We start from the raw sequence: 16,988 nt of genomic DNA, 5'->3' as shown, positions 1-16,988 counted from the left end.
AGGGAATAAAAATCATACGCACAACAGCATCGGTGATAGCAAAACACTAAATAGGAAAATATTGATAATCAATGATACTTTGATATATGTCTCTCTTATTCCAGCGTATATTCACGGTCGTATATCTTTCAATGTTATTTCGGCACTCGGTCTTTAATGACTGATTCTGTATTCCTTTGTATGTATGTTTACTGGTTCCCTCTCTTCCACCAACACTGCGTATCAAGCGTTGAATAACAAGGACACAATACTGATTTAAACTTTTGTATATCAAACAAAATAAACATTTCAGAGGCTCCGCGCGTATCACAACATGAAAGAATATTGACGCTGCTGTTTACATTTGGTTATTGTGCTCGCAAATATATCGGCCGACAAACAAATCTGATTTTGTTTGTATTTATGGTAATGCCAAAATTTTCCGAGATTATGCTGAATGACTGAACAATTGATTATTTCGTGTGCGATTAATTACATCTTGAACATTTCTAGAGATGAGAGGTCAGACTGTCTGTGACGATAAAATCTGCATTACGTTGATGTCGCGTTATTAAACTTTAACATAAGATATTACAAATATTTTACTAACAATAAATTTTTATTCCGTTCCTCATTATTTACACGCGCGTGAATTCGAGTGTCATCGATAGGTAGAATTGAATTGAAAAATTCTACACGTCGTCTATCCATTATTTAATTAGTGAAATTTTTCTTGCACAAATATTACATTTACATTTTATATATTCGTGACACGCGCGCGCGCATTTCCAAAAATATTTATTAAACATTTATATTGATGTGTTATATGTAGGTATGAATAAAATAATCGTCGCAATGAATATCACATTTTATGAAACGGTTCGGCAAACACGGTGCTTTGCATTACAGTGCTTGAAAAGTTTCACTCTCGAGGATGAAACTCGAAAGCAACTTTTCAAATAATGGCACAGTGAATCTAGTACATAGAGGGTGAAAAACTTATTTTTATATAGAGTTGATAAAAATTCACATTTTATCGCGAATGTGCAATGTGCATTTTGCCTTTGAACGAAAACGCCATACTATTCTCCGAGGGAGCACGAATTTTCAAGTTCAGCGATCACGAGGGATTCACACAATATATATATATATCTCCCTTTTTTTTTTCTTTTCATCAACCGTGTCGAACCGTCGCGATTTCTCGATCGAACCAGAGAACGACGGCTTCTTCCGGTTATTCGCACAATTATTCAGACGTCCCCCGAACGAGCCGGAAGAGGAAAAAGCCGGTACGTGTTCCGGTTCTGTGCGTTTTCTCATCCTTTTGCGCGCTCTCTCGCCAGCTGGCTTTCCCATTCTCCGTTCCGCCTTCGCGCGGGAACACAAAACAGAGGGTACACGCTCGTAAAATATTATGTAGGATAAGGAGGTCCCTGGCGCGAGGCCACAATCGATGACGATGCTGGGAGTCTGGAAAGTTTATCCGGCCAAAGAGCTTAGCGTGGTTGCGGCGCGCGCGTTGTACTCCCGACCCGGGAACTTCCTCCTTTATAAATAAACTTCGTCAGGACCATCCTGTCCCACCTCTTATCCCTGTGTGTGTCCGGCTTAAGCGTCTAATCCGGGCGCACACGCCCCCGCCGCGAACACGCCGAGCATGTAGTAAACTTACACCCCATCATCCCCCTAACTCTCTCTCTCTCTCTCTCTATTTCTCACCCCCGGATCATTTTTGGTTTTCCGGTTCCCCATTCAAGACGCGCGTCCTCAACCTCGCGGCTTTTCTATCCCGCGATTCTCCACAAACTACTATACTCGAATATATATATATATATAGGTTCTTCCGTGGAAAGATTCGCTCCTTGCGAGCTACTTCGAAGCGGATTATCGATCATGGGAATCCGCGATAGGAAAAAAAAAAAAAAATCACGGGATATGATCGAGATTTTACGCGGATTTTTTTAGGAGAGAATGCGTCTTATAAAATATAATATAATATATGTCACGTTTAATTTTTTAAACACTAATTTACATGATGAGGAAACAAATGAAAGATTGCTTCACACTTGGAAAAATAAAATATTTGATTTTGGGATTGTTTTCTTTTTTTTCGAAATTTTTGTAACATCTGGAACGACCATGATATTACGACGAAGGTAGCGATATGAGAAAAGGATGAAAGATTATGCTATACACGTGATGCGCTGGCACATTTTTGATGCCGCAGAGGCAAAGCTTGGATTCTCCGTTATCACAAAGTTACGGGGTTGCACAGTAAACGTCTCGTCGCGTAAGCGCAATGTTATATCCCTGTGTCAACGTGTCGTGTCGCGTTCCAATTTATAGCGTTCGCATTATACATTATCCGCGAGGAGATGGGTAAGGAAGAAGCGGAACGCGCTTACAGAACATCGCACTCAGACACGTTATTACTATTCAACGAAGAACCTAATATTAATAATCGTTCGAGATATCTTCAATCGGATAATAATATCTTATCAATCGATCCACGTGTTAAATTTATACAGAATACTTTGAACAATTTTACAGCGGGCAATCGAGCACAGAGCAACAAATATAAAATTAGAAGGAATAATCAGTAATTTTATCGTACGAAAATTAGATCAATCATCGCAAATTTACGCAAATGACATGTGACCTCGTAAAGAAAATCGAGATTTAATTTTTCAAGCAAATTTTTATTATCTCTTATCTATATAGTATTTTCCCTCGCGACTTCATCAATCTGCAACAGGTACGCGCCCCTGATACTGCTTTATGCACACAATGCGTGTAGTCTATGCCCGACAAATCCTCCAACAGTCTTGTTACGCATCGTACGGCTTACGAGGCAGGAAAGAGTGCGCATCCGGCCCGAATATCCATCATCCCCCGGGCTAAAGCGATTTAATGCGGCTAAGTAATTTCCCCTTAACTTTATCGCGCGAAACTTTCGTTCTGGGAACTTGTTATACTGCCGCAGATGTGTAAGCTCCTGAATTATCCTGTCGACGCATTAAGCAGTATCCTGTGGAAGTGCGAGGTGAACCAACAAAGTGCCGAGCTCAGCGAAATCTCAACGTTGAAAAAAAGAGAACCCCGTCGCGGCACCACGCGGATTTAGATAGAACGGGTGAGGCGGGGAAATTTATCGTATTCTCGGGGAAAAAATTCTCCTCGACAAATAGAACAAAAAAAGAAAACTATATTATATGAGCTATAATTTTCTGTAGAGAAGCTACGAGATAAATTTCCAAATAAATAATTATGCGATAAAAAAAAAAGAGAGACATTTTTTTCTCCGAAACTAAATATCCGCGCGATTAATGCAACGACGAAACAAATAGAAAAATGAATGGGAACACACATCCGATCATTCTCCGTGTTTCGATTATAAATCTCGGTGAAAACGCGCTCGGAGCTAGCCCGCGGACGGATGACGGTGCACGTCGCGCACTTCGTCTACGTCACGTCACGTCATGTCACGATAGTCCGCGTCCCGTAAGTCCAGGCGTGTGGCGGTATTGTTTCGCGCTTTGCGTCGACGCCAGATTATACCGGCAGGACTCTGTCATGTTCCGTACGGGCTGCACGTACGCACGTTGCCGCATATACAGTCGGGCGCAACGCAACACACACGTTGTGTCCCTCTGAATCGGAGCGGCGCAAATGCAATTCCAACGATTCAGACGGGCTACCCTGCGAAGTCACGTTGTATTGTAGCCGGCAACGTCACAAAAATGTACACCGGGGCTCTTCAAATTCAACCTGTTTAATGGCGGTTTCATTCCGCGCCGCTTCGCTATTTTAGACGCAAATTTACACGATTTACGATCACGCTTGAATGAATTACACAAAAGTGAAAGAAGAGAGAGAGAAGGCGAGTGTGCGTGATTGATGGGTAGAATGTTTCCGCGATAAAAGTACACGTATACCGCGATTCTCTCTATTTTCGTTAACTGGGAATGATCCAAAGAGAAATGTATACAATGACTTTTAATAACTCTGAATAATTCAAATTAAATTATTAATTTTTCACTACACGCTGCGTTATTATTATCGCGTAACAAACGTAATAAATGTCAAAATGTTAAAAACACGTTTGCATTTAAAATACCTCTTACGAATGATTTGCACGTTCAAATAGAAATCCGACCGTTCAATTTATTCGCTTCGAACGAACGAATTCGGCGCGATAATCAGGAGATTAATCTTGTAAATTTTCCTTTCAATATTCCTGGAATCGTTGGAAGGAAAGGATGTTACGGTGGCGAGAAATTAATTTTCGATAACAATTTGACCAAGCGAATGCGTTATGATAAATAATCGCGCCCATATACTTGACATGTACATATATATGCCAAAGCCGTCTGTCGTGTGTGTGTATGTGTATATATATACATACATTGTTCAATCAGCGGTCATTGTACGTTGTCTGGTGATATCGGTTACTGGCAAACGCGAATTATACATGTTGCAAACTAGAGAGTTGCATAAAACAACGTAAACTCTCAGTTACACGTAATCTACAAACATACGATAATTCGCGGACGATTCCCTTAATTTGCGCATCTCGCAGTTAATCGATAATAATTTTAACGAATAAAAAATTCGTACTCTGAAATTATACGTACATTCTGTCAAAATAGAGGACAAATTAAGATTCAAACTATATAAATATATATATATATATACACATGGCACGTTAATTAATATAAGAGTTTTAACAACACATGGCACGTTAATTAATTTATCATTAATGCGAGAAAGATCGCGGTAGATGATGGATGATAATCAGCTGATGAGCGATATGAATGCAGTCGTTTACTGGTTTATTTCGCGCAATTTTGCTCCTCTTTCTGCCGAAACGAGGAAATGTCCGAGAAAACTTTGCCCCGCAATCGTGGAAAAACTTATTGGACAGACTGGGAGAACAACTGCTATCACGCTGCATTTTGACGGTGCGCATAACATGCAACGAAAACGCTTCTCCGCCTGACGCGTTCAAGGAAGAGAAATTTATACAGCGTTATATGCAGCGTCATCGTGTTTACCTGCTGGAGGAGAGGCGCTCAAAAGTTTTAGCTTACTATGCTCGCTTATACTAATCAAGTTCCCATTATTATTCAATGAAATAGAGACAGAACGATATAGTCCGCAATATAGAAATCGCGGACGATATTATTATTATTTATTTACGTCGTGTCCAAAAAATATCATCCGGAAACAAAAATAAGTAGCTCTGCGTGGACCAAATATTTATTTTGCTGAAATTTAAAGCAGAGTTCTCTTTTTAAAAAAATATATAATAACGCAATATATTTAAAAAATATGAAAAATTTTAAACTGTGCATGAACTCGTAATTGTAGGAATGAAATGATAAATTTGTGCGAGATAAGAGAACTGCTAAAACCTAAGTAAGATCCAGATGGGAATTAAGCTTCGTCACAAAAATCTTCCGGCATGCTTACCTACCCGTATATATATGAAGGACTGTCGTCGAGAGGGCAACATTTTCGGGTAGACGTTTGTAAACGGCTTTAAACGACGTAAAGGCGCGAACGCTGAGCTTCGCGCTTGATGAACGAGCTTAACTCATTTAACATCGCTTACTGCTGGACTGACGGTCAAACTGAGATACCGTGAGGCTTCCTAGGACACGTGCGAGAATACTATAAAGCCCCCATGCGGGCGTACGTATGTATGTATGTATGTGCATGACCCATCCATTTCGAGACAGAGTACGCCAAATCCTGAATTTTGACCATATATATATCTCAGCTATATGAATTCTCTCCTTTTCTTAATGGTAATCCTTTTCCACTTTTCGAAATCCGCTTATTTAAGAAACAAATGTGTTTATAATGTCCATTCATAATTTCTTTACGTCTTATTTCGTGATTATTCGAAAATAAAATTAAAGTTAAATATAAATTTAAAGTGTAAGACAGGCAATAAGAGCCAAATCGCGGATGACAGTGCGTTATCCCAACGAAACTAAAATTTTTTCCGTTAGATCCGAAAGTCGCTGAATCGGGGACTTTCGGATCTATATTTTTCTCTCCCATTTATTTCCTTAAGAGGGAAGAGGGGATGTATGGAATTAAATCTCTTCTAGAGATTATTCCAATTTTAAATCTTGGCCGTGATCAAGTAAAATTTGGTGCCTTGTGCACAGGTAATTAATTCTAACGGAAAAAATTTTAGTTTCGTTGGGATAACGCACTGTCATTCGCGATTTGGCTCTTATTGCCTGTATTACACTTTAAATTTATATTTATATTACAGAGCCTTGTTAAACTCTTAATTTAAAGTTAAATAATTAATATATAATTAAAATTGCAATTCAGAACGGCGGGTATAAATAATTTAGATGACACAATACTTTGGAGATATATCTGTACAAATGTATAAATATAGAAATATATATATATAGGTATGTATATTTTCGTGAATAAACGAAATAGACGCGAGAGAGAGAGAGAGAGAGAGAGAGAGAGAGAAAGGACAATATTAAATTCTGAAAATCTCTAGGACTCTATTCTTCGCAAATTCAGGTCGCGACGTTTACGCTCGTGGCCGCCGTTATTTTCTAGTAGACGCTTTGCGAAACTTGGCATAAGGACACTTGGCCGGGCAAAATCGAATTTAGGTCGCGACAGTCGCACCGGCTGTCTGCTGAATTATGTTAAAATTCGAGGGATTTATGGTTCCCTTCAAGACAATAGCCGCGAGTCGTCGCGACCGCGAATGATAACAAATAGCCAGATTTCGACGGGATGATTTTCCCTTGGCCAATGTAATATCGCTCGTTTATCATGCCAGTATTAAGGCCAACGGCACGACGGCGAGCGGGTATATACGCAAGGCGAGGTCGGTGACAGACGCGAAATATATCGCGCGCTTGTACATTCTTATCCCGGTTCTCCGCTTTTTGGACAATGGCTACCGCTCCTATATATAGCTGCAATGCTTCCATCTCGCGCATCCCGCGTGAGAATCTCAAATACACACCCTCCACATTCTGATTCTCTAAGCCAGGCTCTAATTCTTTACACACATATATATATATATATATACGCGCGCCTCCCTCGTAATTCAACACGCCCGCTTTATAATTATCCCAAGAGGATGCAGATATTCTCGACTATGCCGACCCGAGATGAGTTTTCATCGACGACAAGGAACAAGTAACGCGAGGCAGAAAGGGGATGGATCTTCCGCGATCTTATGCGCGCGAGATTATTGGTTTACGACGGGATTAATCGCTCTTCCTCGGCCGAGTCACGTATAATTAAATTAAACTTCTCAAGAATTTCACTTAGCGCCGGCAGACGGGACGCCGATGTGTTACCGATCTCGGCAATGAGCGCGCGTCGAACTTGGCGCGTACATCAGGTGAACCACGTGTCCGGACGTATATAAAATTGCGCGAGCATGCGCGCGCTTCTGCCCCTTCTCGTTAATCTCGACCTACCCGCGCGGGAATATTAATGGACTGGAGATGAAATACCGTGGATGTCAGCCGTCCATTGCGCGCGCGCGCGCACGCGGTAATAAAGAGCAAATACGGACGATCGTTAAATTGCAATCATCGATGGAATCTGTCTTGTCGAAAGTCGGGTCCTTTCGCGGCGATTAAAATTTTTTTCGAACTCGTTTCCATCTCGACGTGTGCGTTTTCTCACGCGTCCTCCGTTCGGCGCAGCATCCGCGGGGCTATAAAAAATTCCGTATAATAATCCGCCGTTTTTTATAAAACAAAAAGCTATATTAAAGCGACGAATACCGCCGTTGGTCATTTCAACAGCGAAACGATCAAGAGACACGGTAGTGTCTCGCGACCAGTTAAGGACGTAGCCGAGACACCGTGTATCTTAACGCGAGTCGGACATTTGAGTCTTTATAATATTTCGAATTCTCAATAACGGCTGAAGCAATCGAGTTTATACTAGACTTAATCGATAGATTGAGTTTGAATTATATAATAAAAGTGTCTTTATTTCTGCTCTACGTGATTTGTAAGCAGAGATATAAAAATGCAAAGTCGAAATATGAAAAATTTCTTTTAAGAAACGTCCCCGTCATCATTGTCATCATCGACCACGCAAACATAGTAGTATCGTGCTACACGTATTCACACGTATACAACACATGCGCACACATATATCACACGTACACAACACATAAATAGATGCATGTATTGGAAATGTCCATCTCGCACGTTTTACAACAGACGGCGATAGTTGCCCTCCGCTATATTGACAGCGTGCGGGGTTAGATATTTTCAATTTCAATCAATCAACGTGCGGGGTTAGATATTTTCAATTTCAATTTTTACATTCAATTTTAATGTTATTATTTGCAAATTTATGGTCATAATATTTCAATAATATTTCAATTATATAAATGCCTATGTATGAGTATGCATATATTTTTAATAATAGTTGCCCTCCGCTATATTGACAGCGTGCGGGGTTAGATATTTTCAATTTCAATTTTTACATTCAATTTTAATGTTATTATTTGCAAATTTATTGTCATAATAATTTATGTGCAAGTTTACAGTCTGTGATACAAAATCAGATATTTTGCTATTATTTCAATAATATAAATGCCTATGTATGAGTATGCATATATTTTTAATAATTTTCTTAATTAGCTTCTATATTTTTTTCAGTTGTACATCAAGCAGGTAGCATTATCAGCTCACTTGTGAGCATGGGTTGGGCAATGGCTAGTTATCATCGCAGCATTCGATTAGCTTAACAAGATAAATCTAATATCAGTGCTATAGGAACTATTTTACAATTTTTCTGGCATTTTCTTATTGCAGGTACATATATATCCAATAATTAATATACAAAATTAAATATTATTCATCACACACTTTGTATCAAAATAATATATTTTTTTAAATTTATTTAATCATTTTTATCATTGTGATTGTAGTGGCAAGGATCTTATTGCTCAGTGTCATTGCAAGCATCTGGCCTGTATATACCATAATATATTGCGTAATACATTGGCTAAGTATGACAATATAGATTTTGATAGATTCCCATGGAATATTGGAATTTTGTCGGACTTACAGTCATCCACCACATATGCAGCCTACAATTAAAGAACGCATTTATTCCATATGATTTGCTTCCGTTATTGGAATATTTAAAATAAAAATTTTATTAATAAATTTCGATGAAATAATTTATAAGAGATTGAAGAAACTATGAAACAAATTCAGTCTCATAAAAGGGTAGTTGGAACAATAGTGGTGAATGCAGAAGGTATTACATGAGATCATTGACATGATTTACTTGTAGTTGTAAACAAAAATTTATAAAATTATATCTGTTTTAGGTATTCCTATAAAGTCAACATTAGATAATACGACAACAGTTCAATACGCAGGTTTGATAAGTCAATTGTCAGATAAAGCTCGTTCTGTCGTACGTGACTTGAATCCAACAAATGATTTAACTTTCTTGCGCATACGTAGCAAAAAACATAAAATTATGATGGCACCAGATAAAGAATTCATATTAATAGTAGTACAAAATCCAGTTGATTGATATTTAAAAGAAACAAAAATATATTTCAAAGTTAAGATTTATTTCTTTGGTTGTTAATTTAATCTGTATGCTACATTGTGGATGTTAATATCTATTCAATTAAATAAAGAAAAATAAAAGAATAAAGCTTAAAAATTATACAAAATGCAGTATTTAATTACTAATTTAACAAATTATGAACTTTTAGAGTTTTTAAATAGTGCTTTCTTCTTTGGTAACAATATTATATTTTTAAGTTTGATAATTATGAAAATATGTATATATAGTAATTCATGGCATGTTTATTTTTGTATTTAATACAATTATAAATGTACATTTCTCATCAATAAAATATCACAGTATCTTTTTTATAATTTAATTTTAATATTGAGATTGTTTTTATTCAGTGGAAAAAAAAAATGTGTAGTTGGTCCCTATTAATTATACATACATATAAGAGTGACGCACAAATAATTCTATGCAGTCTTTTTAAGATAATATAAAAATACTTATAAATATAATCAATTAAAATACATATAATCAAAATTGTATGTATTAAAATTCAATAGCATATAAAAAAGATTTTTTGAAATTATATATATATAATAAAAATCCAACATTTTATATATATATATATATATTTATTTATTGTATATCATAAATATATATTTATTTATTTATATTTACCTATCTTTTTTTTATATATATGGTAGAAATACAATGTGAGTTATTTTATTTTGCAAAATTTTTGAAAGTTAAACTATACAATGAAATTATTTCATATAATACCGACATTCTTTTCATAATAAAGATTAAGAGAGAGTTAGATTTTATCATAAGATTTATAAAAGTCATAAGATAAGGTTAATTGCATATTGTATAATTTATCTCTCATTTTTTAAAGTAAATAAATATCAAAGTTACATTGCTTGAACTGGTGCGTTTGAAGTATGTTGTCTTTTTGAGGGATGCAAGACAATATAGTACAAAAGCATTGCTGTAATTCCCAAGAAAAAGGAAATGATACAAATAATAAAGATTATATTAAAGTACTAAGCCTCTTTAACTGCAGGAGGACAAGCATATTGCCATAATAAATTTGCTGCAATATTTTCAAAAAAGCAGATAACATAGAAAGATAGATGTTTTCAAAATGTTTTGCTATCTACAGCATTGAGATATATAAAAATGTGCACTATGCCAATAACGGAAGCAAATAATATGGAATAAATGCGTTCTTTAATTGTAGGCTGCATATGTGGTGGATGACTGCAAGTCCGACAAAATTCCAATATTCCATGGGAATCTATCAAAATCCATATTGTCATACTTAGCCAATGTATTACACAATATATTATGGTATATACAGGCCAGATGCTTGCAATGACACTGAGCAATAAAATCCTTGCCACTACAATCACAATGATAAAAATGATTAAATAAATTTAAAATAAATTTTTAAAAATATATTATTTTGATACAAATTGTGTGATGAATAATATTTAATTTTGTATATTAATTATTGGATATATATGTACCTAAAATAAGAAAATGCCAGAAAAATTGAATTTGCTTATTTATTTAAAGATGCTTATCATATACAAAAATGAATGATATAATCTCTAAAAACTCACCTTTAAAAAAAGGTAAAAAAAGGCGACCAGTTAAGGGCACACCATTAACAAAAATTATCCATTGCAAACCCATGTACAATAGAATTGTATGAAAAATTATCGATTATAAACCAATGTACAATCGTAACAAAAGTAATGAAATAAAAAGAAAATTGCGCCAAGTGAAAGTAGAAACTTGTACCAGTGGAAAATTAAAGTTGCAGACATATATAGAGTCGTATAATGAATCAATAAAAATTTAAATTTGCAAATGTAAAATTGTACCATAAAAAACTTATCTTTTAAAAAAAAAGATAAACAAGATGCCAAGTCCATGCGCCATGTGAAAAAGTGTTAAACAAAAAAGTATTTTTAAGTAAAAAAATCTATCAATTGACAAAAATTTATGTTCTAAAATTAATATCTCTACAAAAAGTAATGTCCAATTATTGCGCGAATAAATAAACATTTTTATAAAAAATTAAAATTTAAAAACTTATGCAAATTTAAAATTAATATAAAATAAAAAGAAATAAAAAAATTTTAGTTAAAAAAACTGGGCGCGCTGCTAAATAATATTCTAATGATATTAAAATTAAATTGTTACTTTTAAACTCATTGCAGCGCGCCCAGTTTTTTTAACTAAAATTTTTTTATTTCTTTTTATTTTATATTAATTTTAAATTTGCATAAGTTTTTAAATTTTAATTTTTTATAAAAATGTTTATTTATTCGCGCAATAATTGGACATTACTTTTTGTAGAGATATTAATTTTAGAACATAAATTTTTGTCAATTGATAGATTTTTTTACTTAAAAATACTTTTTTGTTTAACACTTTTTCACATGGCGCATGGACTTGGCATCTTGTTTATCTTTTTTTTTAAAAGATAAGTTTTTTTATGGTACAATTTTACATTTGCAAATATAATTTTTATTGATTCATTATACGACTCTATATATGTCTGCAACTTTAATTTTCCACTGGTACAAGTTTCTACTTTCACTTGGCGCAATTTTTTTTTTATTTCATTACTTTTGTTACGATTGTACATTGGTTTATAATCGATAATTTTTCATACAATTCTATTGTACATGGGTTTGCAATGGATAATTTTTGTTAATGGTGTGCCCTTAACTGGTCGCCTTTTTTTACCTTTTTTTAAAGGTGAGTTTTTAGAGATATATATTTCGGACGACGAGCGGCACCCAGCGGACACGTTATAATCGGCGAATTCTTCATAATGGCGTCGTTACAGCGGCGAATTAGCGCGCGCAAAAGTATCCCAATGTGAAATATCGAAAATAGCAAGCGGCCCGCTAATTCCACGTACTAATGAAAACGTATTTTCGCACATTATTGCGTTATCGCCAGGTGATCAAATAACTGGGGCAAACAGATTTTTTTTTCGACGTTAATTCGCTACTTTGCTATGTCAAAATTTATGCTTCAATTGCGTCGTCAAGTGGTCTGCATTTTTAAAACATACACAGGCCCGTTTTATATTTATAAAAAGCGCTCTTTTTGCTTTATTATTGCCTTTACGAGAAAGCTGCCTCTTTAGCTCAGTATTAGTTCTCGGGGATAAGTGGAACGGTAATCAGTTAAACTCGTCTTAACTTTCGAGCAATTTGTTCGTTATATTCGTGGATCAAGGTGGAAGGATGTCGAAGCGGCTCTGGACGTAATTTAACTTTGGCACTGGACGGGTTTCTGCGATATGCACGGATTCTGGAACATATGCAGAGAATCTGCGGCGGTTTTGCAGGATTGCTACTTGCTTGTCGAAAATTCTCAAATTCTGTTTCAAAGAGATATTATTCGCAGACGATTAAATTGTAGATATAATTTTCATTTATATATGGAATATAGGTACTGAAAAATTAAAGAAACGCGTAATTTAATATAAATGTATTTAGAATTTTAATATTTGATTTCCCTTTTTATTTTATCTCTACATAATGAAAGATTTATTCCACTTATATTTCCGAAGCGGACGGCAACGAAGCTTTTGCCAAGATTTTCCATAAAGGAAAATCTCTCTTTAAAATTTCGTTGTTTCGCTTGTACCGCTTGTATCTTGCTCCTTCTTTCTAACTACACTCCGGAATCACAAACTTGCGAGATAACAACATTCGTAACAGCGAACTGGATCGGCACGTTCTTGAGACTTTGCGAAAACTTTGCCCAAGTTTCAGACGCTGCGCTCGTTTTTTTTTTTTTAAAGACTGCCATTACAAGATCTTCTTTTTTACATGTATAATTCAAACATTATGTCGTATGTATTCGTGATTCAAATGAGACACTTTCCGATATTTATAACAGAAATGGAGAGTATGTGTAAATTCGTATTTGAAAAAATTCAATTTTATAAAAGAATAAAATTCTCTTTAGGTAGCTTTCACGAAGATAATCTCGTAAAGTATATTCGCGTTGAAGTACATCAAAATGCGCATTATCAACTTTCTCACAAAGTGTAGAAATGCGCGAGCTCCGAACGGATTAAAACCCTCTACCCTGAAAGACAACGTCCTCTTTTCGCGAGTATACCAATGTGAGTCGCGACAAAAGAACAGCCGCGAGACTTACGGAAAATGGACATAAAAACAACTCTTGTAGAAGAATTCTTTGAAGGGATCTCGATCCCTGACGCGCAAATTCATCTCGTTTGAAATCCGCCGTACATACGAACGGTTGTATTTTTGTCATTATAATGCGACTCGTCCGTTTTTTAATGAGGAAAATTATGCTAAATTTATACAGAGTATTTTTTGTACGTCGAAGGAAAGAAAACAAGATTGCATAATAACAGAGTATTTTTTCTATTTGTAATATCAAAGACTTTATTCGAAGCCAATTTTAGGATATATCTGTTTATTATATCACACAGTTGAGCAGCCGAGAATCAAATTGCTCCCATCAAAATTAATCTCTTCCTTAATTAAATGAAGCGTTATTGGAATCAAAGATAATCTATGTCATTCGAACTTATTTTATCTTTTTTTTGCATTTATTAAATTGTAGTAGAAAGAGAGATATAATAATCTACGTCTCTCATCGTTTGTGCTACTGCTATCGGTCAATTATTATTTCACTCGTTTGCGGCTTTCATATATATACATATATATCGCGAGGCTTCTATTATTGTTAACCCGGAAATGGATGCGCTTACCAACGTATCTATGTATAACTGTCATCTCGACGTCCCTCTTCAATTTGTCAAATACCAGCTGTTGCATTGGTTGCCACTGGCAGCCGCATTGTGGTTCGCCCATGCTTTAACCTGCGACACCTTTGTTCGATATATCGAATGTACATCAAGTTGCAACGAGACACGTGGGAATTATAGAAACGAGCGTTTTAGGAAACCATATATCGCGAGCATTAAGTAAATGTCGAACGTTACGTCAAGTTTCGATATCGATAACGTCCTCGCCACTTTATTCTCGCCACTATATATGCCTGTGTATAAAGTGTATGCGCAGATACCATTTTAATTAGTGCTATATACCGTGGAACGCGCGTGTTGCAAACTTTCCTTGAATTATGCGCCAAGTTTCGTAATGGGATATCGGCGGGGCATGTCGTTAACCTAAAGAAGATACCGTTGTTTCGAAAATAGGAAGAATCAACATACAGTTGGGAGTTATTATTAAAAAAAAAAAAGAAACAAAAAAAAAATAAAGCGACCACGTTGCGAAATTTTATCTGAAATATATATCGCGACGCGCATCGAGGCGCAAATGGAGAAAATTATACGTAAAACGCTTTTACCTTAATCCCTCGTGTTATCTCTCGTTGAAAAATCGCTGACAAGTAGGTCATTTTATCTAGCACGACTTTAATGCACGTTCTCAGATGACTGGATATAGAGCCGGGCTTGGGATATATAATGGACGCGGCGTCGCTGATGTAACGCGTGTTTGTAACGGGATCCTAACAATAAGTTACGTCGGGCGCCGGTGAAATAACGACGATCGCCGACCGGCGATTATCATCGAGGAGAGAGCAGCCGGCCCATCCTTTAGAGCCGATGATTAAAGAAAACCTCATTCGCGCTGGCGCTTGTATGTTATTGCCGATCCTATCCTCCCGGCGAGCCGTTCGCCGGCGAGATAAGCTAATTTTAATTATCTCGCAGTGGGAGCGTGCTATTCGCGAACGGACACGTCCGCTCTAGATAAGGCCGAATAAATGGGATTCGAGCATCTATGGTTATAACTATGTGAGAATAGTCGTCGGTGATTCTCTCTTCTCTCTCTCTCTCTCTTTCGTTCCCTTCCAGCAGCCCAACCGAGTTTATTGAAATTCTATGCACCGCAGGATAAAACGTACTGACTTCTACTAATCGCCGCCATTAGTCCGGCGCTACAACTTCTCGACGGACCATTTACCCCTTGTACTTTACACAGACTGGTCGCCGCAGCAGCTCCGTTTTGGCCGCCGTCTGATTATAGCGCGACGTTTACTACTGTTCGATTTTGTTCCTGGCGCGGGATCGCGGAAATGTCCCGTCTCTCGCCCGTCGATACCTATTATCGATTACACTTAATACCCACACCCACCTATAGTTGCAATCGCTTACCTACTCTCGCTTTTAACGAGTCGGTTGTAAGCGGCGAGCCGGAAGGGAAATTCTCGCGCTCATTTCCCGTAAAAGCTTTTATACCTCCGCTACGCTAACTCGCCGCTATTTTATATCGTTTACGATCGATACCGGTTTTTCATGATCTTTAAGGAAGCTAATTCAATGTCGCTTACTCTCTCTCTCTTTCGCTTTCTCTTATATATTCACTTGTATAATTGTTCGATTTTTTCAAGCAAAATGCAAACATCAAGATTCCTTTTCGAGAGTTTTTCATTTTCTCTCCTGCAGTATAAATATTATTCTAGACGCAATTATTTTACATAATTATGTTAAAAGATCGCACACTTACAGATCAAACGGAATAAGTTTATTTTTCAACAGTTTCCAGCAAGTTTTTAATTGGTTGGCTCTAAAAGGGAGTGTCGTCGTCGCGTAAAAAAAAAAAAATGCAAAGCGATATTTATATTAATAAAAGCGATATATTAGTAAAATCGATATAGATGATAGAGCGAGAACCGATGATTCGACGCGAGAGAAAATTTTTCTCGATGCATTTCGCGACAGGATCGCGAAGGACTACTGCTGTGCTTTAACCGGGAAAAAGGAAGCGATAAACGAAACGATTTATGAAAACGCTCCCGCTCCGTCAAACTTTCCGGACTCGCAACTTCTTCCCGCCGTGTACCTTACCGCTTAATGAATATAAATTGTGAACGCTGGGCTACGTAGCTACGAGGTACCTCTGATTAGTTACGCAGGTATGCACCTGCAACGAGATGAGCAAACATCCTTCGCCGTTGCAAACTTTATTCTCTCTTTCTCCTGTCCGCGTCGAATTTAAATCCCGACGATGAATATCGCGTAACTTTCGCTGTGATGCGCAAACACTCGAAGAAAAACTATAACGGTAACAATAATAACCAAGTAACGTGTACTCGGATAATAATATGCGCGCGTAAAATAATTAAGAATAATTACAATTTCATTATGCCGCGAATAAAGGCGAATATAATTAATTACATTTCATCGAAAACTCTTTTTCATTGTTCTCGACGTCACCGACAATCACAATGGTATATGTACGAACTCTTAATTAGGGGGATGAACAAAAAGGATTTCGCGAGAGCGAGCGATAGAGGGGGATATAACGATCGAAGGAAAAGCAGCGACGTTCGCGAATTTCCACGGCATTCGTGAAGCATCACGAAGACAGATACGCGAAACCGCGGCACGACATTAATTTTAATTGCGAGTT

The 16,988-nt window shown here is 36.5% G+C and overlaps 1 protein-coding gene across 4 annotated transcripts; it reads left to right on the top strand.

The window, feature by feature from the left end:
• The first annotated feature begins 7,803 nt into the window (after window positions 1-7,803).
• On the top strand, window positions 7,804-9,697 carry LOC146721158 (dynein light chain roadblock-type 2-like). Of its 4 annotated transcripts, none has more exons than XM_085487351.1 (4): window positions 7,804-8,256; window positions 8,661-8,816; window positions 8,933-9,267; window positions 9,341-9,697. In XM_085487351.1, exons 3-4 carry the CDS (start codon window positions 9,210-9,212, stop codon window positions 9,550-9,552), a joined length of 270 nt encoding a protein of 89 aa, XP_085343477.1. In that variant the 5' UTR covers window positions 7,804-8,256; window positions 8,661-8,816; window positions 8,933-9,209; the 3' UTR covers window positions 9,553-9,697. The 4 variants fall into 4 exon arrangements, with proteins under 4 accessions (XP_085343477.1, XP_085343474.1, XP_085343476.1 ...); XM_085487348.1 differs by having other exon boundaries at window positions 7,804-8,293; XM_085487350.1 differs by lacking the exon at window positions 7,804-8,256 and adding an exon at window positions 8,300-8,397.
• Window positions 9,698-16,988: the final 7,291 nt, after the last annotated feature.

Source organism: Nylanderia fulva, unplaced genomic scaffold (assembly GCF_048542155.1).
Source record: "Nylanderia fulva isolate GAGA-0341 unplaced genomic scaffold, ASM4854215v1 Scaffold54, whole genome shotgun sequence".
In the NCBI taxonomy this organism is placed as follows: Eukaryota; Metazoa; Arthropoda; class Insecta; order Hymenoptera; family Formicidae; genus Nylanderia; species Nylanderia fulva.
The sequence above is the reverse complement of the archived record's forward strand: the minus strand, read 5'-3'. Positions and strand labels throughout refer to the sequence as shown.